This window comes from Zonotrichia albicollis, chromosome 2, assembly GCF_047830755.1.
Source record: "Zonotrichia albicollis isolate bZonAlb1 chromosome 2, bZonAlb1.hap1, whole genome shotgun sequence".
NCBI classification, from domain to species: Eukaryota; Metazoa; Chordata; class Aves; order Passeriformes; family Passerellidae; genus Zonotrichia; species Zonotrichia albicollis.
The window spans coordinates 50,668,783-50,693,980 of NC_133820.1; the positions used below are offsets into that span (position 1 = coordinate 50,668,783).

General features: G+C 42.7%; 1 protein-coding gene across 1 annotated transcript; it reads left to right on the forward strand.

Moving 5' to 3' along the window:
• The first annotated feature begins 999 nt into the window (after window positions 1-999).
• HEPHL1 (hephaestin like 1) lies at window positions 1,000-22,032 on the forward strand. The gene is made up of 16 exons (XM_074535142.1): window positions 1,000-1,179; window positions 2,058-2,312; window positions 3,341-3,509; window positions 4,185-4,321; window positions 4,477-4,608; window positions 7,073-7,284; window positions 7,692-7,842; window positions 8,926-9,138; window positions 11,489-11,702; window positions 13,297-13,436; window positions 14,435-14,575; window positions 17,625-17,731; window positions 18,220-18,442; window positions 19,187-19,326; window positions 19,910-20,069; window positions 21,662-22,032. Exons 1-16 carry the CDS (start codon window positions 1,056-1,058, stop codon window positions 22,030-22,032), a joined length of 2,889 nt encoding a protein of 962 aa, XP_074391243.1. The 5' UTR covers window positions 1,000-1,055.
• The last annotated feature ends 3,166 nt before the right edge of the window (window positions 22,033-25,198 follow it).

Genomic DNA, 25,198 nt, shown 5'->3' on the forward strand with positions numbered 1-25,198 from the left:
CTCGAGAGCCTTTGAAATCCACAGAACTGAATACATGACACTGAGCTGATAACTAAAAGATAACACATGAAGCTAGGAGACAGCATATTCCAAACAATCCTAGCCTGAAAGCCAGATTATCTACATGTTTGGCCTTTAATTCATGAAGGAGGATATCTACATGACATAGTCCTCCAGCTGGTGGTGGTGGACACAGGACTGAGAGCAAGACTCTCTGGGAGCTTTCTCCCAGAGAAGGCAGATGAAAGGACAGTTTTCATGGGATCAGTGATAGACTGATTGGAATGAAGGCTACACTTGCCAGTGGATAATAACAGACTACTCAGTATTACCAGTCCTACGGTCTCAGGTTCATCCCTAAATAAATATGGGGATCAAGATGTTGAACTTAGCTGGAATAAATTCTGTTCATCATTTTTAAATTTAAGTGCCTAGTCCTAGATAACTCTCGTGGGCTCCTCGCCAGTCTGTGGACAGTGAGCCACATTTAGAGGGCCACTCTGGGGGTATGGTTGAGAATTCACTTCAGTGCTACAGAAATGCAGGCTACCACTCACCACTCCCTAATTCATTGTAAAAAAGAACCATGAGTCACTGGTTTCTGGATAGATCCAGCTCATGACCCGGCTCACTGTGCAGGACCACAGATGCTAAATGACACTGACTAAGGGGACAGGATTGTGTGCAATGGGCCAAAGAGTGGGGAAATGGGACAACAGATATTGGCAGGTGCTTGTGCTCATGTCAGACCAAAGAGATACTGAAATATCAGCTTGACTTAGCTTAGCTTTGCCTTCTGGAGGCACTCACCTGTTCAAAGTCCGAGGGAGCGAGGTCAAAATTTTGCCTTAGAAGAGCAAAATTAGGTGAAATTCATCCTGCCCTGCAGACTGTGGGCAAAGAACTGTATTTCCTCGAGTGTGCCAAGGTTATTGTAATTTTTAAATTCAATCCCATCCCAGGCTTTTTTTATCACTTTCCTTTTCGTTTGCAATTTAGGAACTGCAGATGAGACCACAATAGAAGGGACTGGTGCTGCTAATGCTTTTGCCCTGATGTTTAGCATTGTAGATGAAAACTTCAGCTGGTACCTCGATGAGAATATAAACACCTTCTGCTTAGAACCAGACACAGTTAACAAAGAGGATGAAGGTTTCCAGACCAGCAACCGAATGCATGGTGAGAAGGACTTTTGAATAAATGGTGACCTACAGCAGTGACCAGGCTCTTTTCAGTGCAGTAGGACCCTGTGATGTCTGTCCTTTATCTGTGTCAGCAAGGAATGGGTCAGAATGTTGAAGTAATGTACTGATAAAAACCTCTCCCTAAAAACAGAACGACACTTGCAGAAAGGAGATTTGGCTTTCATGCCCAGCTCTGTCATTTGTTTAACATTTTATCTTAGGCAACAGATTTTTGTCCAGCTGTGAAAAGAGCAAAGAAAGTTGCAGGGCAATTTGAGGTGTGTGTATTGAAAGAATTCTCAAAAGGCTTGTGGATGCTGGGCTGGCTGGTATAACCACTCCTGCCCTTCAGAGATATACTGGCCAATGGTACTTTGTGTTATTTGGACATTTGGTGTAAGAAGTTGATTCCAGATATTTCTGTATATTTTGTTTGTTCCAGAGAGCCTAGGAATTAAAATATTTTGCAAAATATGAGTCTCATTCTTCTAGCGTCCTGATATATTCTCAGATGTAGAAGCTAAGGAAGACAGAGCTGACTTCACTGATTTGGCTGATAAAATTTTCAAATCTAAATTGCTTGTGCCTGGCATATAATGGTATATTTATGACGTAGGATAAGAGGAAATAGATTTCAGCCATGCTAAATAGCTGCAGAACAAGTTAATTTCATTATCAGGCCTTTTTGGTGATGACTTGGCCTTTGCAACATCTTGATATTACCCAGGATGTTTTTCACAGACACAGACAGATAATTTGGGACATTTGATCATACAGAGCAGTAAGACATATGTTCAAAATGCTACTACTTAGCAATGGGACCAGAGTCACTTTTCTTTCACCTCTCATAAAGTCTCATGCTTTTGTTTTTAGCAATTAACGGTTATATATATGGCAATCTCCCCGGCTTGGAGATGTGTGCTGACACTTCCATGTCCTGGCACTTGTTTGGCATGGGGGCAGAGATAGACATCCACGCTGCTTATTTCTACGGGCACACGTTCACCAGCCGAGACCAGAGGGCAGACGTGGTCGGTCTCTTCCCAGCGACATTCATCACGGCGGAGATGACCCCGGGCAGCCCCGGGAGGTGGCTGATAACCTGCCAGGTCAATGAGCACCTACGAGGTACGCTGCCATAGACCTCCCTCATCAGCCTCTGCTTTGTTTGGAAGGGAAAACTGGGAGATGCTTCCAGGCAGAGCAGGATTTGATGCTTTTTTTTGTGACTTTGGAGCAATTTGCAACTGTTTCACCAGATAAACATCATGATCATGAGTTTAGTCACCAGAAATGATACGTGTTGGGCCAAATCTTCAGCTAATGTGAATGACTTGGCCATGTAACTCATGTGAGGAAGACTTGCTAGACCCAGCACTGTCCCCACGATTCCTAGGTAAACCCGAGATTTTGATGAGCAATGAGAGGAGTTTTCAATACTCATTTTTCAACATAGGTTTTTTGTTGTAGATAAGTACTTGCATGTTAAAAAAAAAATCATGCCAGCTGAACACTTTGTAGCTTTTTGCTTTATGGAAATCAGGCAAAACTTGGCAGTGTTCTCAGAAACCATTATGTGAAGGGATTTGATGGTGATGTTGTCATATTTGTGTGGTGCAAGACCCTGAAAGTGTGTATCATAAACTAGGTGTCATGGCAGCAGGCAATCTGTAGTTATCACAGCAGAGACGAGTTGGGAGAATTTTTCACATTGATTCCAGTGGGCTTTGCAAAACAGACAAAACAGACTCGATTCTGGCAAGCAACGAATAGCTTCAGCAGAAATAACCAGTCTGTATTTCAGTGGAAGTCAGGGGGAGGTGATGCTATTTGGCAGATATCTGGAGGCACTCTGACCTCCAAAATCAGTCTATCATCATTATGGAGATTAAGAAATTGAGTAAATAAGTCCACTAAAGAGTGTCATTCATGTCTATGGGTTTCACCTATTGCATAAAATGTACCACCTTGCAAAGGAAGGACATTGGTATCTGTCTGGTTGTAAGCAGAGAATATATTTTGAAATAGAAATTTACTGTAGTAATTGCTTCCAATCCATGTAGCTCCCAGAGAGTTTTGAAATTTACATTTGTATCCATGAGATTGCTGACTGTGCAGGTGGTCAGGCACTGTCTCCAGACTCTTTCTTCTCCCAGGTGGCATGGAGGCGCTATACGATGTTCAGATCTGCCAGAAAAACCTGACTCACCCTTCCCCAATCAGTCATAACAGAAGATACTACATTGCTGCTGAAGAAGTGCTCTGGAATTACGGGCCTGACGGTTATGATAAATTCACTGGGCAGGGTTTGAACGCCACTGGCAGGTAAGATTTCTTGTCAACTCCCATTGTGCTTTAATTTCAGGAGTCTGTGTGCCACTGCCCCAGTGATTCACATGGGCTAGGTCCTGCACTGTCATTAGTTTTAATTGAAGGGGGCAGGGAGGAATGGATTTAAACAGCCTAGTCAGAAAGCTGGATGCATAACTGTGATGTTTCAAGGTGCCTTCTGGAAGCACTTATCTTACTCCATTAAATCCATGGGGAAAGTGAGGCACGCCAAGTTCAACACAGTTAATGACCCTTCATCAAGACACTTCAGGCAGCTTTCACACTTACAATCAGTGCAGTTCAGAGGTGCCACAGTGGCAGAATTTTCCCCCCTGATATGACTGATGGAGACAATTGCATTAGTGTCTCCCAGAAAAGCCAACAATGATTAGACAAACATTGTGCACAGTTCTTGCCTAAGGTAAGTTGATATAAATGTCTTCCTAAGAAAATCAGGGTTAAACATAAAAGTCTAATGTACAATGAATGCTCATTTGTTGGCTAATTCAAACCAGAAATACCTTTCTTTGTGTGCTAGAAAAGTGTATGCTGATTAGTAACTTGGGGGGGGGTAATTTCTCCTTTGTCTGGAGTAATAATTTTTTCTGAAATGAAGGGTTCTGCTTGAACTTTCAATTATTTAACCAGTCTGATTTGCTAATTCCACAGTGAATCTGCAACATATTTTACACAAGGGACTGACAGAATAGGAGGACAGTACTGGAAAGTTCACTATGTGGGATATACTGACGCAACGTTCAGTAAGAAGACTTGGTCAGAGGACATGAAGCACCTGGGAATACTTGGTACAGTGAATATTTTCCCCTCCTGTCATTACATCATGTTTGAATGTAGAACCATCGGGACTGAGAGGGGAATTAACTGCAAGCAGCTCTCTCTTCTTTTGGTGGAAGTATGCTGGAGAGCAGTCCTAATACCTTCCCTCACTTTGTTTTTTAAGGCCCTGTTATAAAAGCTGAGGTGGGAGACACAGTACTGGTTACTTTTGCCAACAAAGCCAGAAGAAGCTACAGCATTATGGCCCATGGTGTAAGCTTCAGCAAGCTGTCAGAAGGTGCTCCCTACTTAGATGGTAAGTTTTGGCTGCACTACTGGATCATCACCTCTAGAATACTTGAGCCCAAAAATCTGCTGCTGAGCTGTGCAGGTTTGCCTTTTCATGGATGCTAAGGCACAGAAAGGATGATTTGATTAGTTTGCAAGTAACCTTCATGTCACAGTCAATGGGACTCCACAGTCTGCAAATGTGATGGTTCTTCTCCTTGGATATGTGCCAGATACGATATCTAAAACTAGCTGAGGCCTATGTTGAACAAAAGTCCCAAGCACAATCCAATTTCTATTAATTCTTATCTAATATTGCTCCATTTCAAGGAGTGGATCTCCTCTGGACACGCTCCAGAAATGATGACTCTCAGGATCTGGCATGATGGCCCTGCTATAGCCATCCACATGTTCTCAGCTGCATCACTCCCAGTTCTCTAATCCAGGCTGGCCATTGCCCTTGCTTTACTGTCAGGATAGTCAGTTTCAAAGGCAGCTTTTATCTGATTTCCCTGGAACATATCACAAAGCAGTGATAATCCTTATTAATTCTCATAGACACATACATGCTGAAATGGAGCATTTATTAAATTCTTCCTCTCATTTTGTTCAAGGACAGGGTCTTATCATCTAAGTTTGACTATTGAATGTTAAATATCATGTTAATTGGTAGGCATCTTTTACAGTCAGTGACAAGAAGGCCCTCTGGAGATGTGATTCTGTCTCCACCAACCACAAAAGCTAGAGTTTGAGTTAGGGACTAAGCTTGAGATGGCCCAGTTAAGGTGAGGTGAATCCCATTTATAGCATCTACAGAGATAATTCTGTGGTGTCTGAAAAAGTGCATTTTCAGCACTGAAGAGGAATGTACTTTTCTTGTTGCCTAAATTGCTTTGTTTCCACTACAGTGCATCAAAAGAAACTCATGGGACATAATCCCTCTTTTGAAAATTGTGCTGAGAGAGAATTAGGTCAACATGTAAAACTCATCATACAACAAGATCAATGCTAAAGGCTTTATTAAATTGTTATCTCTTATTCCCGACCTTGTAACTCAACAAATTTGCCAGGAGGCAAAACATAAAAAGCAACTGACTTGAGTTCAGCCTTGGAGTTATCTGCACAGATCCTAATGCCACCCATGTCAGAGATAGTTCTCCAATGGAAGTGTAGCTTCCTGCTTGCAGAGCTGTTGGGATTTCATTTATCAGTCCCTGGTAGCAGTGCCCTTCAGCACTGCACACTTCTGTGCGTAGCAAAATCTACCCAAAACTGCAATTCAGCAGCCAGGTGAGCTGGCACTCCTCTGGGTCTTTAGAGAGAAACCTGACTCTAGATTCATCAATAATCTGTCTGCCCCTTCTTCTCTCCTCTTAACTCTTGTGCCATGGATTTCCATTTCATCTATCTACAGGTGTATACATGCAGAAATCCTGTAGGTATACATGCAGAGCCTGTAAGCATATGCTGAGGGTAAATAATTTTTCAGAGGTTGTCTAGTGCAGCTTACTCATGTGAAATACTGTAAATAAAAATACTTACATCTAGAGATATCTGCAGATATATGGGGGTTTTTTCAGTGCTCTCAGGAAATACCCTTGCATGTTGCATTTGGCACTTGTTAGTCTCAGAGGATTTTTGACTCCAAGTCAATGTCTGCCTCATTGAGGACTGTTGCAGGATGAATCCAGTAGTATTGGATACTGTGCAAGCTATAATCTGTTTTCTATTGCAGTTTGCAGCAAATAGCTATGCTCAGATGCAATACTGCTATTTTCACTTGTGTCTAACTTTGTAAGATTTTCTTGGATTACTAGACACTGAGTGTGCTGAGAAAATATAGATAATGGGTGCTTAAGTGTCAAAGACAATCTAAATCCACCCTTTGCATAGCAGCAGACAATGGCCCAAATCCTTTAAAAGTAGCCTCCAACAAAGAACAATATCATCCACTCTAGAGATGCTGACAAAGGCTCCTGTGCATTGCTATAAAATCAAAAAGAAACAATTACCAGGATCAGATTTGTTTTGAATTTCTAAAGAGCCACAGCTCTAGCTCCACTCAATAATGTAACTGATTTGTTGGTTCTTAATGAAAAGCAGAGTCTGAGTTTGTGCCATGGATGAATTCCATGATAGGCCAGGTAAGTTACAAACATTAGAGGAATCCATTTAAGCACCAGGATGAGCTCTGCATGTCTTGTCTGATTGAACATAATCCAGATAATCCAACGTAGCGTCGGAAGGTGTCTGAGTGGAGCAGCTGAGCTTGTTCTGTGGGGAGTTGGCTTGGTTGTCCCCATGGCACAGGCCTCAGGTGAGATGTTCCCATGGCACAGCTGCCCAGACTATGGGATGGTGCTCCAGCTGTGGTGGCAGGGGGGAGCTTCTCCGCAGAAATCTGTAGCTATGCCCAGCTTCCATCTAACTCTTGTAGTCAGGGAGACAAAGCCTTCCTGTAATCTTGGTGCATCTCAACTTTGTCTCTCCAGGCTACCTGAAGCCAGGAGCCCACGTCAAGCCAGGTGAAACCTTCACGTACAAATGGAGGGTGCCTGAAAATGGAGGTCCAACAGAGAGTGACCCCCCGTGCCTGACCTACCTGTACTACTCAGCCACTGATGCTGTCAAGGACACCAACTCTGGCCTGGTGGGACCTTTGCTGGTCTGTCGGAAGAACACCCTGAATCATGACGGGACACAGGTGCCTAACAAGAATGTCTGCTTGTCCCTAAGAGCAGGGTGGTGCACTGGGGGCTCCCATACAGGCGATTTCCCCAGTTCCCAGCTCTGCTTACAAAGATTAAATAAATGTTACTCCTCAGGGTAAAAGCTGATCTAAGGGGATGGTTAAGAAGACAAAATCACCATTCCCTAATATCCTGGCTCTTCCTTAGCTTTTCTGTCTTTTGCATGCAAATAATAACTCTTTTCACACTCCGTAAAGGACACTCTATTCAGCCTTCTGGCTGATGAAAAGGTGCCAATTCCTGTCTCTATGCAGACTTAGTATGAAAGTGGCTTCAGGGAAAAGAAAGCTTTGTTATAAAAACCTATTCATTTCTATTGAATAGACTTTTTTTTATGTCTTGTCTTCCCCCTCCTCTATAGAAAGGAATAGACAGAGAATTTTACCTCCTCTTTTCAATCTTTGATGAGAATGACAGCTGGTATCTGAACAAGAATATTGAAGCCTTTACTGGAGACCCAACAAAAGTGGATGAAAATGATGCTGATTTCATGGAATCCAACAAAATGCATGGTACAAAATATCTAATATCTGTTAATGATATCTTTTATTCAATCATGTTAGGAAGATGAGTTGGTTTTATCATTCATAGCCTTCTGAACTGCACTGGAGAGTGAGCTGGAAAGCTGTCAGTCAACTTATGGCCAGCTCCTGATGCCCTTGGAGTGCACATTGAAACTCCAGTCACAATGGCCATGAGTGCATCCATCTACAAATACATTTGGAAAAAGGGAACAGAGCAGTGATTTTAGATACAATACTTAGTTCTGTAAAAAGGCACAATGCCAGAGACAGGTGCAGAAGAAGCCAATGTTCACTAGTGATTTAAATTTCACTGCTGGCCTTGGCACTGACTCATGCAGTAAAATCTACCTGCCCTGCTGGGCAGTGACCACCTCTGAAAGAGGAGACACAACGACTAGGGGATTGGTCAAAAATATTTTACAACATAATTTCTGGATGCAAGTATCTGACTTCAGCACGGATCTCCTCCAAGGTATCCCTGGGATGACAAACTTGAGCAAATCACATAACCTACCTTTTCTTTAGATATATATTTTTAGAGAACTCAGGGGCTTTCTGGACCTGTCTATTTTATTCTTCTTCTATGAGATGGAACTACCATACTGAAGTTTTGTTCTTTTATAGCATCTTTCACACATTGATCACAGAGAACAATTTGAGGATTAGGGAGTTTTGCCTTATAACACCCATGTAACTCAGATTCTTTATGGCCCTCTCCATAGCCTTAATGGTATGGTTATTCATTCTCCAGGCTGAAAGGAGGTACCAAATTTGTACACTTGGCTGGTGTCTGGGAGGTACACTCAAAAGCTCAGAGGAGGACTGCTACATCACAATAGCAGAAAGCTATTACAAGATTTTACAGGCTAAAACCAAAGAGGTAGAAGTTCTGAGTTTATAGGAATAGCACTTAGATGTTAATTTGGCATCCTCCGATCCTACTTTTGCTTCACAAAATGCCCCTTTAGTGACTTGCTGAGTCGTGAGTCTTTGGCCAGGTGGGTGGTAGGAGGTTCTGTAATGCATTCTTGTGGACCTGCTGCTAACCATGATTTTTTCCTTTTCCTCCAGCTGTCAATGGCTACTTGTATGGCAATCTGCCAGGCCTGACCATGTGCAAGAATGACAAGGTCTCCTGGCACCTCATTGGGCTGGGCAGTCACTACGACATGCATGGGGTTCATTTCCAAGGAAACACCATCGACTTGAGAGGGACAACAAGGGATGGGCTGGCCTTGTTCCCTCATTTATCAGGGACAGCATTAATGCAGCCAGACCGTGTGGGTATGTTCATGAACTGATTTTGGTTGTGTGGCGCTTGCAGATACCAGTGAGCCAAAATAACTGTGAGACAGTGAGATGTTCTGCTCTGCACAAGGAGGCTGAAAGCCAGGAGAGAGACACTGGGGACCTGGCATAGCTGAGAATTCAGGCTGGATTAATTTTCTGGGAAGGTGTATATATTCATGTACACCAAAAACCAGAGGCTTTAATGACTTAGGGATGGGTAGAGCAGCAGGCAGAGAGATAGCTAACAGGATGCTCATAGAATTTTATAATTCTTCAAACAGACTTTTTTAGAAAAGCAAATTCACTGCCAAGTGGATAGTCAGCATCATTTAAGGTATTTTAGGACTTCAACAAAGCTTTTCAGTAATAGTCTTTGGGAGTTTCTTCAGAAGCTTATACATTAAAGGTACTTTTAAATCTCATGGGTAATCCAGTGATTCACACTTCAAACCAGGAGAGTGTGAGTTGTTTTCTGGAGACACCAAATAATCTTCCTCATATAAAGTACAACATTATCTTGCTTTGTATTGATGCAACTCTGTGTAAATTAATAGAGTCATCAGGGTTGTACAAAGCTATGTCAAGGGCCATCCATGTAGATAGAAATGTACATTGGAGTTGTGTATGTGCCAGGTTAGACCTCTGTTGCAGATGCTGCAAGACAACTGAAATTTTTCTAACACAAATCCCAAACATTTCCACCATCTGTCATGAAACTGCATTGTAGATCTCACACAAAACAATTATTCTAAGAGATTATTAATTCTTGGCTAACCTTTTACCAGCAATAACATAAATTGAATGAATTATCAGATCTTTACAATAGTCAATGCTTGTGATTTTAGTTTAATTACATATTATTTTATCTCTTTAATCACTATTGCCTCTGAGGTGCAAGAAATAGACTGAGAACTAGTCTGGACAGGGCTATACTTTTAATTTTGATTCTATCACTGACTCACATACAAAGCAGCTGTGAAAGTGCTTTCCTCCTTCACACAGTGCTAGCAGGTGGAACTGTACAGGACAACATCACAGTCAGCTTCTCCTTGAGTAAATGGGCAGAAGAGAAGGAGAGTATAAAGGCATGCCTGTATCATGGGTCTGTATCTGTATTGCAGAGCCCTTCTTCAGCCTGATTACACCAGACAAACTGCAGGGGCTCCATGGAGAGTCCCTTGCACTGAAGGCTGGTAAAGTGGCTCTGTGCTCAGGGACAAGGAACCAGCATCTCTGAAACACACCCCTTGTTTCTCCATGCCTTCACTGAGTTTTGCAATGAGTGCTTCCTCCTCCTCTTCCTGTGCTCCTCGTGGGCATGTCTGCAGCATGGGCTCGCTGGCAGTGAGGCTTGCTGGCAAGCTTATTCCTGCTGCCAGACACCCAAGTGCTTTTCAGAGTTTCCTTGGCCGAGCTGATCTAACTCAAATAGTTAGAAGTAATTTATGGTGATTTCTGAGTAAAGATGGAGCAGGCTAGTTTTTCCTATGGAGCAAAACAAGGTCAAGTCCTGCTGGGTCCTGCACTTGGCTCACAATAATCCCATGTAATGCCAAAGACTGCAGACAGAGTGTCTGGGAAACATCTCAGCAGAAGAGGACCTGGAGGTGCTGGACAACAACAGCTGAATATGATCCAGAATGTGCCCAGGTGGCCCAGAAGGCCGATGCCATCCTGGCCTGGATCAGCACTGGTGTGGCCAGCAGGAGCAGGGCAGGGATTGTCCCCTGTACTCAGCTCTAGTGAGACCACACCTCCAATTCTGTGTCCAGTTCTGGGCCCCTCAGTGCAAGAAGGACATTGAGGGGCTGGAGCGTGTCCAGAGAAAGGAAATAGAGCTTGGGAAGGGTCTGGAGCACAAGTCTGGTGAGGAACAGCTGAGGAAGTGTTCAGCCTGGAGAAAAGGAGGTCAGAGTAGTTGTTCTCACTCTCTATAACTACCTGAGTGCTAGTCTCCTCTCCCAAGGGGTATCAAGTGACAGGAAAAGAGCAAATAACCTCAGGTTGCATCAGGGAGTTTTAGTTCATTGGAGCAGGCTGTCCAGGAAGTGGTAGAGTCACAATCCCTGCATGTATTTAAAAGACTGTTGAGATGGCATTTAGGGACATGGTTTAGTGGTACACTTGGCAGTGCTGGGTTAATGGTTGGCTTGGTAATCTTGTAGGTCTTTTCCAGCCTAGAATATTCTATCATTCTATTTAAACATCCTCTTGCTTGACTTTCCATACAGCATTATACATTAGGATTATCTGAGGACAGATCAGAGATGTACACAGGACCTAATTTGTCAGGATGCTTCTTAGGTTTTTAAATTGCTTAAATGTCGTGTGCTTTTCTTTCCAGGCATGTTCAAAGTGGTTTGCAGGACTTTTGATCACTTTGTTGGTGGGATGAAGCATCTCTACAAGGTCAGCAGCTGCCGCAGCCCCAGTGGAGCCCCGCAGCAGCGTGGAGCCATGAGGGTCTATTACATTGCTGCAGAGGAGGTGGAGTGGGACTATGCCTCAAATAAGAGCTCAGCACCAAAGGTTTACAACATCAGCAGCTATGAGGAAAGGTACCCAACCCAAAAAACTGTTGTGGGCACAAGACACACTCACAGTGGAGGGGAAACTTTGAAGCACCATTTCATGATGCCAACCTTGTATTTTTAGGAGGAACTCTTTGCCAAACATAATATGATAAAATGTATTTACAAAGTCACAGCCTCTCAGTTTAGTTCATAGGCACCAGTTTCAAATGCTTTCATTTCAGAGTGTCTTGTAATGCTGTTGAATTCAAGAAGGCCTCCAAGTTTGTGTTCCAGCCCTGGCTCAACCTTACAATGATGCCCCCCAACCCTCTTCTCTCCCTTACTCTTCCCAGCCTTGCCATCCCAGACTTCTGGTTTTCGTAGAGGAGAAAGGCACCTGTTCCAGATGTGAGCTCCTGTAGGCAATGCAATGCAGATGCATGATGAGGGTGCTGAGTCTGGTTTCCTGCAGCATGGTAGCCCCTAGATCCCCTGAGAAGATCAGAACATAAGTAACCCTGCAACTGAATCACTCCACTGTGTGAGGAATAAAAAACTTGTGGAAAAAATACACATTCCAGATCATATTGCATAGTCTGGTCTCTGAGGAGACTTTGGTGAAATCAATAACGAACTTATGTCAAAAATAAACCTTAGAAAAGCATCTCTGAAAGTGCTTCTTGTACAGAGGAAGAGGAGTCTGTAAAAAATACACCTGAAGAGTCACAGGTGATGATGTGAGTTTAAAGAAAACATAAACTCCACTACTGTCAAAGGCTGCTGTTGCACACACAGCTCACTACACAGTAAGCAGTATCCCTGGGGCAAAACCAGTGTTTTGGTTTTATTTAGTGTATTGTGAACCAGCCTTGCAACTCCCATGCCAGGGGCACCCCGGAGTTGAGCTGCCAGGAGGCGGCTGCTCGCAGAGAGGGTGAAGGCTCAGCTGCACAGCGGCTTGTGAGTGTCCTCTGCCGGCGAGCCAGCCCTCTGGGATCCCATGGGAGCAGAAACGCACTAGGGAAACCTGGAAAGGATCCTCTTCCCTGTGCAGAATGAAAATACATTTCTCCTTTTATCATCCTGCTTTTATTTCCTTTCATGCTGGGAAAGCATCCAGCGTGGGCAGTGCACAGCAGCAGGAGGGAAGGGTGAAACAGCTCCCTCTTATCTCAGATGATGGATCACATTTGTTTTCAGAGGTCGAGCTTTGTTTATCATCTTCCCGTGGCTAATAGCCAAGACAGCAAAAGCAGCCATCATGATAGGAGGATTCAGGTTTCCAGGGACAGGCAGTATTGTTATTGGAGTGAACAATGCTGCTGGAGAGGGCAGCTGAAACCACTCTCATCTCACACTTTACCCCTACTCCAGCTCTGGTGAAGGATTTGTGTTCCCAAAATTCTTGGAGAGTGCATCTTATCCTCAGCTTTACCTGTTTGAAGAGGGTGTGCATTCAGTAAGGATTATCACTCTTGCTATTTGCTATTCAAAACCTCCTGCATCTCTCAGGGCCTTCACATCCATCAGCACATTGGATCAAGCTGTATATTCTCATTGAATCTGTTGTGAATAGCACAACAGTTACTAGCTTTCAGCTATGTATACTTTGGTGCTTTTATTGCATTTTATTTTGCAGCTATGGGCATGTTTTTCTGGGCCAAGCAGAGGACCTGATTGGTTCAAAATACAAGAAGGTTGTTTACAGGGAGTACACAAGTGGCAACTTCACACAGCGCAAAGTGAGGACAGAAGAGGAGGAACACTTGGAAATCCTGGGCAAGTAACTCTCATGTCTCACAGACCAAGCTGTGCTCAGAGAGAGGATTGCTTTCCAAAAACTATGTTTTCTAGCTTTATTAAGATGGAAAATATGGAACAGTGACGCCTATTCCAGGTGTCAGTTATTTTACATGCTATTTATATAACTGCTGAGTGTAAAGATCCTTTCCAAATTAAAGAATTAATTCTTGAACATGAATAAGGAGTATCCTAAGGAGTGCTATAATGGCAATTCCAGGATTCACTTTAGCTTCAGAGCTTGTAACATGGGGGAGACTCTTTCAAACATTAAGATAACATTAAGGAAATGGATTTGTGTTTGCAATTGGCAAGACATAATTTTACCCATTGTAAAATAACCATCAGTTCAGGTTTTTTATGGGGTGAAAAGCAGGCAACAACTGGTCATAAAATAGTCATAGAGTTTTAGAATATCATGAGTTGGAAGACCATCACTGTCCAACTCCTGGCCCTGCATGACTCACACCCTGTTCCTGACAGTGCTGTCCAAATGCTCCTTGAACTCTGTCAGGCTCAGTGCTGTGTCCACTTCCCTGGGGAGCCTGTTCCAGTGCCCAACCACCCCCTGGGTGGAGAACCTTTTCCTAATACTAAAACTAAGCCTCTCCTGATACAATTTCATACTCTTCCCTCAGGATAACCTTCTCAGGAATATGTTTACAATTTCCTTTTCTGAAGGACACTAACATTTTGAAAGATTCAAAAGCCATCCTCAGGAGTTTTCCTTAGAAAACAGCTTTTCAAAGACCTGTCTTCAGAGAGAACAATTCTCTTCATTGACTGAAAAGGGATTATTTGTACATATGGAGCTTTTAATCAGTTGAGATAATACAATTTCTATGGCTTTCCTGGAAGAATAGAAAAGCCCAATGATTTTGATAGAGACCTTGGCTCTACTCCCAGGCCAAGCTATTGAAAGTTTGTTGAATTCAGAAAAGCAGCATTAAACACTGGCATCTCCTGTTTGAATTCAGGGCCACTACTCCATGCCGAGGTCGGTGACTCTGTACTGATCGTATTTAAGAACAAAGCCAGCAGGCCTTACTCAGTAAGTGCACATGGTATAGAAGAGGTTGGTTGTGAAGAACAGCCTGAGACTCCAATTACCCTCCCTGGTAAGGCTCCCTTTTCTTCTTTTTCCCCCTTCTTTTCTTTGAGCTACAAAGGCTGTATATAAAAGCATTTTAGCACATTAACGATAATCTCTCTTTCAAACTTGCCCAGATCTATATGTTCTCCCAGGCACAATATGCTCAATGCTTATTCAGCTACAGTTCTGAGTTTCTAGACATGTAGGTTCTTGACCAAGTGAGCATGTTTGGGCAGAGAATAAGCCTTCATTCCTATCAGGGGTAGAAACAGGAATGTAAAACCACTAGACAACGTCCAAAAGAGAGAGAAGCAGGCCCATAATCACGGCAAGAGAAATGTAAGCCAGTGCTGCATTTGGCTCCAAACTGACACTCTAACAATGTTTTAAAAACTTTCAAATTCAGAGGTAAGAATTGCAGATGTTAATATTAACTCTGCCTCTCTCAAGCTACAGAGAATTGGCATTTGCATTCAGAGTCGTGCATAAAATGCCAAACATAGCTGTCATGTGAATTAATAACCTTTGAAAAGTGTACCAAATATGCCTCAGTTTCTAGTGAGGAAAACAGTAGATAATAGTTTTTCATATAGAAAAATTCCTGTTTAATTCCTGCTTTATTCCTGTTTAACTTTTTGAACTTCAATTTTTTATTGGGTTTATGTTCTAAGTAGGAAATCAAACCCAGGCATAGCAATCAATCCAAAACATACCCACCTTTGCTTTCCAACACCCATGCAAATTTTTTTGGCGGTATTTGTGAACTCCAGTGTGAAACTAAATGTAAAGAAATTTTGATGTAATAAAGCTCTTTGCAAGCTGAAATTTCTTTCCTGTGAGCAGCCGTGTCGGTAAAATACAAATACACAGAAACTCATGCCCAAGTGTGAGCCAGCATCTGCCTTGCTGCAGTTTGGTGAATGTATACCTGAGATTAATACATGGGGGAGGGGAAAGAAAAGGGACTGGTTTATATACAATTCCTTTGTTTTGTAATGATGATGTTGACACTGTTCGGCTGGCGTTTGAGATGTAACAAGGGGAACACTACTGTTATGTCTCCTGTGTCCACATGGGAGCAGGCTTGGGATGAGTTAGATGAGGGAAGGTGTCTGTGTTGGAGAGCAAGCCAAAAGCATTCTTCAACAGGATCTAAGGACTGACTTTTCCTTAGGAGTTTGGAAAGAGCAGTTAACATAGAAATGAAATCCCTGAAAATAAGAAAATTTTCTGGGCACCTCAGTCCCCACCGGCATCATCTAGAAATCCTCACTGTCTTTCTTCCTAGGCCAGGCTGGACTGCTCACCCCAAACTTGCCAAAGACTGTCTAATTCTACTAAATCCTAAATCAGTCATCAGACAGATTTGCATCCTGACAAACTGTGCTCCTGAGAGCACTGCCAGGTCCTAAAGAAACTGTGGGGGGCATGGTAAATAGATGCAGAAAGCATATCCATAGCAACCTATGCTAGACCAGCTCTCATCTGCCACAGCTTTGTTCTCTCCTTGGCCATTCTTCCAATTACCCAGAAGGAAAAAAGGGAGAAAACATCAATTTTCCTATGTTTATAGTTTTTTTTCAGGGGTTATGGCTTATTTGAACTTCAAAGATCAGTCTTCAATGCCTTCTGAAGTGTGTCAGCTTTAAGTAGGGTAGAGCATTTTTTTCCATCTACAGCCTCCAAACATCCTGAGCTGAGGAGGAAAAAGCAAGGAAGGGGTGGAGGACAATGACCAGCTTCCCTTCTCAGATCACACCTTCTAAAAAGAGGTGATGACATGTAGATTCCATACAGGCGGATGAGAAACATTTCCCTGGCCTCCATGTCTCCATGACATGGTCTTAATGTCTCCATGACATGATGCTTATTCTGTAAGAGTAAATGATATTGCAATACTTACATGAGAGCCATCTCATATTGTATGAGAGTTGAAAGTCATCACTTTTTTGTTTTTGTAGTTGCTACTGTACAATTAAAACCCACTGCTGCATGATGCATGAACAGTGTAGTGGCTCAGTGACACAAGAACTAGGCTCAGACATTTCCCAACCCTTTAAGCTTGAAAACTCTCCTTGCCTAGATGCTCACAGCCATTGGCAGCTGTTGTGCTGTAGCTGTACTAAAACCATGGTTCTGTGATTTCCTGGTTTTAACCTGACTCACAGCATGTCCCACGATGCTCTTGGCTGTTGTCACCCTGAAAGACTTTTGGGACAGAGACTGCTTGGTTCAACACTTTCTCCACCACTTAAAGGGGCAAGGTGTTGACCACATCTTGGTCTCCTACCCTTTCCTGAAGTACCAGCAAAAAAGCAAAGCAGGGAAACACAGCATAGGCATTTCATCTGAATGCAGATGTTTGTGTTCGGTGCAGAGAAATGATCCTCACTCAAATAGATCATTTTCTCATCCATTTGTTACAGTTTTTTTAAAATCAGAGGCCAGGGAATTTCTGTATAGGGAGGATGTGGCAGAGATGATGACATTTCAGGAGGGATAGAGGTTCTCTGCTAATTGCTGTGGAGCAAGATCCTATCTGGAAGATGAAAGAACCCCCCTGCTCCCCCCAAGACAGCAGGTTGGTACATATCCAGCTCTCCTATCCAGGCCCACAGCTGACACACTTCTGCAGCACCCTCTGCAAAATCCCAGTGGCAACTGCCACTTCTTTTTGTCCTCTTCAATTGAGAAGGTCCAAGAAACATTTTCTGGGCTTGGCTCCCAATGCCTCATCTGACCTTAATTATCAGCAGCCTAGATCATTGAATTACTGCAGGTTTTGCCAAAGATGAAGAATCCTGTTTGTAAACTTCCTTCTGTGGGATGCCACTTTTGTCAGAATCATTTGCAGATCTTTATTTCTGGAGCAATCTGCCCTCACTAACACCACTGGAACCTCACCGACCTCCTGGAAGACAGAATCATATCCCTATCCCATTGCTGCATGCTTCCACAGGTAGTTTTGATGCAGACAGTTTTTTGATGAGAAGGATAGGAGGTCTGAGTTAGATACCATTCAAAGCTTCTAATACTTAGCTGCTCAAGGTAAAATTGTTCTCTCTCTGTTTCAGGGGAAATAAACACCTACAGGTGGAACGTCCCGGAACGATCCGGTCCTGGCAAAACAGATCCAAATTGTATCACTTGGGTTTATTATTCAACAGCAAATTTTGTTAAGGTAACCCAGAAATGGCCATTAAAGCTTGCATTGCTTTGGCTAACATGTCGTGACTTCTGTAATGTTTATGAAAGGATCCTGCTTCTCAGCTGGGAGAGGACCACAGGCTAGAGACACCATTTACAGAGCTAGATGCTTTGAACTCTTAACCAACAGTTGCACACGCCTGGGTAATTTAAGCTACAGAAATCCCAAGGCATACACCACAGTAATGTGATTTCCTCCTTAAAGAACAGTTGAGGGGATTTGGGGTAAAGACAAAACATTACACAAAATCACAGAATCACAGAATGAGTAAGGTTGAAAGGGACCACTGGATGTCATTGCTTTGGTAAATTAACAGAGAGAACCACAGAGAAAGAAGTTTTTAATTAGACAGATTTTTTCTCATCTGATAGGAAAAAGCAATTTAATCTTCAGTTAATCTGTATCTATTTCATAATTGGATGAATTGAAAATCTGTAATGCATATGTTTATTTTATTTCAGGACACGTACAGTGGTCTGATTGGGCCTCTTGTAGTTTGCAGAAAAGGAACTTTAGATGAAAGAGGTCTGAGGAAAGACATCGATCGTGAATTTACTCTTCTGTTTATGGTGTTCGATGAAAATGAATCCTGGTATTTGAAAGAAAATATTGAAACATACCTTCATAAGAATCCTGATGATTTTAATTCCACTGAGAACTTTGAAGACGGCAACAGCAAGCATGGTATGTAGGACTCGGCAGCAGCAGCCAAGAGGAAAGATGTTTATTTTTCACAGCCCTTTTAGGGACACATTGGACTCAGCCTGCAGTTACCCAGCCATGTGACAACTTCATAAACTGCAATGCTGGAAACAAAAAGATTTCACAAGGCCCAGCCAAGATATTTTTCTAACAAGATAGTTTACTCTTATACTTTTGGGAAAAGATTGCCCTGCCAGGATTCCCTTGTCATTTGTGGGCTGTGTCCCTCCCAGGCTTGTTTTTTATGAGCATAGGGATGATATTTTAAAACTGTGGCTGTATTTGCAGCCAGTCCAGGAGCCAGGCTGAATAGACTGGATGGGGACACACACAGCCCTGGCAAAGCAAACTTTTCTCTCTGCAGCTGGTACCTATTTTAGGCAACAATTCTATTCCCTCTTTTTCCATGTAGCTTCTCAGCATAGATCCAGTTTGCTCAGGAGTTCAATCTCAACCAGTAAAAAAACAGTTTGATGCTCTGTAAGACAGAAAAAATGTTTGTTGATGTATACTTACACAATTTGGAAACTGAAACAAAAGTATGACTGTCTCCCTGCAGCGGCAGTGGTCACTGGGGACAGCACTTGTCCTGACCACACATGCCTGTCCCCTCTCTGCCTGAGCACTCCTTCTACCCTCAAAGTGCAAAGGGTGCCTGAAGTAGAGGTTATAATCACCCATACCATGGCCAATTATTAATCATTCCTATTTTTGTCATTCTTCCAGCAATCAATGGGAAGATTTACAACAGTCTCTTGGGTCTAACGATGAATGAAGGTGATAGGACAAACTGGTATTTGATAGGAATGGGCAATGAAGTGGATATCCACACAGTTCACTTCCATGCACAGACCTTCATCTTCAAGGTTGGTAAAATAAATCAAAATAAAACTTTTATAATCTTATGGTAAATTTATGAGAAAAACAAACAAAAAATTTTCCATATTTCCAGCCTGGTTTTGTCACTTAGGCACAGAGCCTTAGGCTGGTGCTGAGGTGGGTGGGAGTTTTGCATTTGAAGGAAATACATAATAAATGAGATACTTGCAAAGCTTCTATTACCCTAGTAGAGGACATGCTTAGGTGGGTTAAAATATATGATTACCCATAGGTGTGAGGGAAAATACAGGGAGGAGATTAGAGTTAGGCCAGGTTGGAGTACGGTTTTATGCTGTGACAGTTTGCCACTGGCAGGACTACCTGAAAAATATTTCAAAGAAACACCTTTGCTCAGCCAAAAGCTGGAGTCAACAGAAGCGGTCTGCTTTTGTACGATGGATCAAATGAGAGGTGTCCACAGACCTCAGTTTCTCTGGATGATGCTCACTAGAAATGTACAAGAAGCATTTGATCTGCCTTAAGGAGCTGGAATTCTGACTGGAATATTTCAGTGCCCATGGGGCAGTATTTGAGGCATGACTCTCACAATTCTGGTTTGCTTTGCCACAGACAGATAAGGACCACAGAGGAGATGTATATGACCTTTTCCCTGGGACTTTCCAGACAGTTGAACTCGTAGCAGAAAACCCTGGGACGTGGCTTCTGCACTGCCACGTGGCCGATCACATCCATGCTGGCATGGAGACAACCTACACCATCAATAAATCAGGTGCAGTATCAGAAACATGCCAGGACTCAGAGGTGGTATTGCAGCACATTTGGATGGAAGGCATGGATGAAAGGAAGAGAGCTCACCTGTGCACTGGTGGGAAGCACCTGCATTGCCACAGCCAGTTAGCAGTGATAAGAGACAGGACAAACACCCCTGGTGACGTGGCAATCTTTGGTGCACTTTGCTGCAACTTGAAACCAGCTGGTGATTCACAAGTGCCCTTCTGAGGCAGTGGCAGCCTAGGGACCATTTGTCCTTCACAGGTGGCACAGAAAACATCTGCAAAGCTGTTGTTCAGCCTTTTTGCCTCACTGTGCAGGATGGTTTACAGTCTGGCATAGTGCTGGTTCCTTCCTGTGAGCCATGATGACTTGCAGAGCTGTTTGGGCTCCTCCATGCACAGGCAGACACCAGCTGGGATAAAAGGAGCTCCAGAAAATGGTTGTTAATTTTGGAGAGAGTCCCTGTAAGATCTATGTATTGGATAAGTGGGTCCTAGTTACTCCAAACGAGCTACAGCTGTGAAGTCCTTAGTTGGGCAGCAGCTGTAGCTCGTGAAGGTAACTGGAATAAAAAGGCATGGGTTGAGAGCCTAGGAGGAGTTCCTGTGGAAGCCATGGGGAACTGGGCTATAGAGAAGAACTGCATGGTAGAAAACCAGCCAAGAAGGTACGAGACTTTAGAAATATGATTGCAAGTATGGGACTCTAGAAATATGATAATAACAGCAAGATAACAACAGTTCATCTTGTCCAAGAAATAGGTGATCTCTTGACTAAGAAAAGTTGGCAAACTTTTTGAGTGGTGCTTGTCTCTTCCAACACATGTAAGTGAAGCTGAAAGTGTTTTGTGAGCCTCTCCACATCACATTACTTCACTAAACATCTGGATCCGGCATCTAGGTCCTCACTGTGCTGGCTACACTCCTCTACAAGAGTTGAAACACTGCCAGTAGGCAGACCTCATACCTATAACCCTGCAGCAGCATGATGACAAATGTAGATGCCAAATGTTGCCAAAATACTCCTTCCGTGGATATAATGGTTTTATTTGATTACACATATTCATGTGGGCTGTGAGATTTTAAATGGACAAGCAAATGCAGAACTGAATCATGGAATGGTTTGGGTTGGAAGGAACCTTAAACATCATCTTGTTCCAACCCCCCTGCCATGGACAGGGGACACCTTCCACTAGACCAGGTTTTCTTCAAGGCCCCATCCAGCCTGGCCTTGCACGCTTCCAGGAATGGGGCATCCACACCTTCTTTGGGCAACCTGTGCCGGTGCCTCACCACACTCATTAAAAATGTGTTCCTTATGTCCCACCTAAATGTACCCTCTTTCAATTTAAAAGTTACCCCTTGTCCCATCACCACAGTAAGTAGTGGAGTAACAGAGATGCCTACAGAGAAGGGGAATGTTGCCCATGGAGCTGCTCAGAGGAACAGTTGTGATGATCTAATGACAATTCCTGTTCAGATCAACAAGGTAGAAATAATGAAATCAAGTCAACTCTAATTTTTCAAAAGACAAAAAAATATTTATGAAGGTTTCCAACTTAACTATGCTTTTTTTCACCCTGAGAAGGGCGACGAGAGTGGGAAGTTCCTTCAGAAGGAGGACACACAACTGGAACATACAATAAAACTACTGCAACAAATGAAACCACTGGAAAGGGTAAAGATTTTTTTAAATGCCATTTAAAACTCTTCAGATTCATGTGCAGATTTCTCATTAACAACTCTCTTTTAACAGATTATGACAACAAAGTGGGCAAATTTTTCGGCAAAACTTTGAGTCCCGGAGAAGCCAGCCTGATACTCGCAGCTTTTTTTTGCATTGGACTTGTTCTACTGTCAACAGCATTAATCTTCTTCTGCTTCGTCACCCACCAAGGAAATAGAATCCATTACACAGCTCTGGATGATAAAAGTGCACTTCTGGCAGATTCCCTGTAAATCCCCACTTTTAATATCATTCACAGGCACTCACTGGATTTCACAACATAGAACCATAAAACCTTTAAGTTTGGAGAACACCTCTAAGATCACTGAGTCCAACCATAAACCTAACACTGCCAGGCAACATGCTGCTAATAAAACTGGAGCAGGGCACATGCTGACATTCCTACCCCATGGCCAGTGCTCACAAGAGTGAACATGAGCTCTAGAGCTCAGCTCCAAGAGCCAGGTACCTCCCATCACCATTTCCACTCCTCTGGGTTCAGATGAGCTCTGTCCAAGATCCAGTCTGGCAGCCAAGCAAAACAGCATCCACTGGGTTTTCACAGGAGTGAGGAGCAGGCAGAACAGCATCCATGTGCTCTGTGCAGAAACTCGGGGTTCACACTAGAAAATAAACACCACCAGGGACTGGCTTAAGTTGTCATCCTCTGAAGGAGCAGCTGCAAACCTCCAAGTCCCTGCAGTTTCCCAAAGTCTGGCTCAATGAATTCACCACCATTCAACTGATTGTCTCTTTTTTTTTCCCTTGTTAAATGAGGTAACTTCGCCCTGGGGACAGATTTTTGAAGACCTACAAATAAATTTTAGCACCTGAACGGTTCAGCAGGGCCCCTGCCATTAGTTTCTAACAACTTTTATTTATCTCTAAAAATCTAGCTCTGAACAACCTCCAAGAGATTAATTGACTTTGTAAATGCTGCTTGTTATGGTCCTGATTCTGTACCTCTTCTTTGCACTGAGCAGCACCTCTCTCCCAGCCTGAATGAAGTCATCAGGAGGATGATTTTTGTGCTCTGCGAGGCAGACAGACAGAATCAGGACACATTTAGTGATACTTGAATGTTTATAGCTAATTTTTTTTTAGGTTGTGTTTATTCTTGCCTGCTCATGCCTGCTATAGCTCTAGCAGAGGAATTCCAGGACAAAAACCTTTGTAAAACTGTTTACACAAATTTGATTTTGAATGTAAATTCAAATTGCTAGTTTGATTTTTTTAAATTTTATTTTTTCCACTCCTGTACTTTAAAATGTATTCAAAGGTAGGAAATTTTACTGTGCAACACTCTTATTGTAACTTAAATGTGTCCTTCATTGATGTCCAGTCAAACAATATGTTGAAGGTTCTCAGTAATTTCTTTGTTTTCCTCAGTCATTTGAAAGCACACACATGAAGTAGAAATGCAGGACTGAGCCCATATAGATTTTACATCATATCAATAAACAACCCAAAAACTCCAATTTGAGCTGGCAAATACAGGTATTTTCATCTTCCTGTCCTGTAAACTTTAACATTGGGGTCTCCTGTTCTGTGCAAAAATACTGTCTGTGCAGAACTTTAGCTCTCTGTGTACATATAAAATTAAAACCTTTCACTCAAAATGCACTATTAAGAAAGGAAATTATTTGGTACTTTACTTCTAGGATAGCTAATGCACCTGCTGTTATAGAAACAGTCATAAGTATGTTTTGACTGTAGAAGCTAGCTTGCCAAAGTGATTACATTGATAATAAAAAAACCCCACCTATTTGTATGAACCTTCTGGCCCAGTTCATTTCCTCTGTCCTGCTGCTCAGCTGGACAGTGGCTGTGAAAGCAGAACAAAGGCTCCAAAGGGCCGCAGGACATTGCTGCTGCCAGACCAGGGACACAGCCTGCCACAGGGATCATGAAACATCACAGAAAGTGTAAAGCAGCAAGTGTACCATTGCCTGCCTGGTGCAGGCAGCCCTGTGCCAGCTGTGCCCTGACACCTGTGTTGAAGGACAGCATCTGTGCTGGGCTAAAGCACCAGCAGCAACAGAGTTAAGCAACAAAATGAACTGATCAAGTCACCAAGGCAGGGATGTTTTCCATGGAATGCTACAGGCCCTCAAGTATGAAAAATCTGGATTATAAAGTGGGGTAGCAGCTTGGAACTGTCCTAAATTAAAAAGCTTGAAAGGTGACAAGGTCAATCTTTAAAAACTTTGCAGAGGACTAAAAGCTCTGTCAGCCACACAATGGGAGCTGGTTGAAACTGTTCTAGAAACAAAACCAGGAAAGTGTCCAAAGGAACAGAAGAGAACACGGAAGAGTTTATACTTTTTTTTCCCCCACAAGAAAATTGTGCCTTAGGAAGGTTTTTGAAGGACTCAGTGCATAGGTAAGAAACGTGGATGAATATAACCTGCTTACATTTCCATAAGATCTTTGAGAAGGTCTTCTTAAAGCTTCTTAAGGAAATGAAATCACCATGGGATGAGGAGTCCATGAAGGTTAAATAACTGGTTAAAAGGCAGTGAAAAGTGGTCAGATTTCATGTTGGAAGTCACTCATGGGTTGCTACATGACATGCTTGTCCTTGCTTTTCACTATTTTATCTAAGTGTTGTGAGAAAGAGTGGAAAAGTTGAGTGACAATCTTAAGAACATGTAGCATGAAAAACCAGGTAAAAAAAAAGAACAAAAATTATTACTGATACATTTACAGTGGTACATGTTGAAAAAAGCAATTCTACCCTTATGTGTATCATACTGTCTAAACATCTCTGAAATGAGATCTGTAATACTTTAATGACGACATTAGCTCCAATGTTGTTCAGTGGGTAGAAAGGTGATTAAATATTGGGAATCGGTACAAATTAAGAATACAGCAAAACAGAAAACCACTTTGTCCTTTGTCCCATTACATAAATGTCTGGGGCACCTGCATCTTGTACACAGAGTCAAATCTCCTGGTCTCATCCAGCAAATCAGCACAAAAACAGCACAAAAAGAACAAGAAGGGGAATCGGTATTGTAGAACAGTTTCCATATGAAGGGTGATTTCCTTGGCTTATGGCTTGGAAAAAAATAGAGGGGGAATTGAAAGCAGATAGGACATCAGTTTTATAAAGGGGAATTTAAGTGGAGGAGGGAATATTTTGTCCTTTTTGTAGAAAGCAGTGAGCTGGGGGAGTGTTACACAAAAGCACAACACAGGAAGTGGCTCTACATGGAGTGGACATGTGACTTCTTCTGTGACTCCTGGGCTGAGGATTCTCCAAGCTCACAGAGGTCCAGAAACCAACAGGAAAAGCACAGAGGGGCAAACAAATTAAAGGTTATTAAAGGTGAAGATACCCCAGTGACTCCCCCAAAAAACTGACCTGAAAAACAGTGATCATTTTGGGTAGGGAAA